A 1,181-nucleotide genomic window follows, 5' to 3' on the forward strand; every position below is an offset into this window, starting at 1 on the left:
TAAACTTACGCTGGGAACTCGAGAAACGGCTGGGACTCATTTGTGAACTACGCAAAGTACTCCGTCACTTTGATGGCCTGACGGAATGATGGGGAGAACTTAAGTGTGGAGTAGTAACTTTGTCATATCATGAATGTGCAGGAACATATCCTCGAAGTACACATGAACGTCAAACTAGGTCATCCGCTCGTCATCTCAACCACAGCACACAGTCGCCTCCTTGGTGGCCGTCGTTTGGGTGCTGCTTCCCCTGGTGACATGTCAGTGAGGGTGGTACTGCTGATCGAAAGAGACGAGAACTTACACGCCGAGCGACTCCCAATGGAACACGAAGCTCCCAAGATAGGCACCGATGAAGATGCAAATAATGATGTAGCCGTTATAATACATGGCAAGACTTCACAGCATTAGCAAGCGTTACCCATAGCACGCCAAAGAGGGGGGGTTCATACAGCATCACGAAGTAAGCAACAGCGAACTGAAGCATATGAAGCAAAGCCCGCACAGCTTGTTCAAACACGTTCGGCCGGTAGCCTTGCCGAGCTACAGTCGCGCATACTGGAGCCGGGCTGCCATCCTCGGATGCGGTCTTGCCAGAGGATGGAGAACGACGAGATGTCCCCTGGGCAGAGAGGTGCTTGTTGATCAGGTATCGGTCATATTCTTTGACGGCGCGCCGGAGCATCTCGAGGGACATGACAAGAAGGATGACCCCAATGCATGACCCGGCCATCATTCCGGCCGACTTGATCTTCCATGTGGACGAGATGAAGCAAGCATCCACCGTGTTCCAATTCCAAAGCATCTGTTACCGATGTGTCAGTGCGGTTCTATCAAGTCCAAAATCTGCAATACTAACAGAGATCACGCATCCATGGCCTCCCATGCTGTGGCCTTTGGGACTGCTGGTTGCGGCTGCCGCCTCATGGGTGGCGGATGCAGTCATGCCCATGGTGCTAGTAGGATGCATATGGTCCATCGTGTGTGTTGGATGAAGGTTGCAATATGGAAACTCGGCTGTCTTGAGGTTACAAGGTGGGCGAAGTGAGAATACTGGAAATGATCGAATCTCAGACTTGGAAAGAAATGTCAAAAGTTGAGTAAAGGGGTAAAAAAATGCCAGAGGTGAGAGGGAGGGATGGCGTCTAAATAACACATCAACACCACCGTGAACCGTCGAG

At 51.1% G+C, this 1,181-nt stretch overlaps 1 protein-coding gene across 1 annotated transcript; it reads right to left on the bottom strand.

Annotated features, from left to right (window-relative positions):
• Positions 1–195: 195 nt before the first annotated feature.
• Positions 196–979, bottom strand: VTJ04DRAFT_2 (uncharacterized protein; the record flags this gene model as incomplete). Its single annotated transcript, XM_069359748.1, has 4 exons — positions 196–250; positions 305–397; positions 453–805; positions 860–979. 4 exons carry the CDS (start codon positions 977–979, stop codon positions 196–198), a joined length of 621 nt encoding a protein of 206 aa, XP_069222612.1.
• Between the last annotated feature and the right edge of the window lie 202 nt (positions 980–1,181).

The sequence above is a fragment of the Mycothermus thermophilus genome (genome assembly GCF_041956435.1).
Source record: "Mycothermus thermophilus strain CBS 625.91 unplaced genomic scaffold VTJ04scaffold_1, whole genome shotgun sequence".
Lineage (NCBI taxonomy): Eukaryota > Fungi > Ascomycota > Sordariomycetes > Sordariales > Chaetomiaceae > Mycothermus > Mycothermus thermophilus.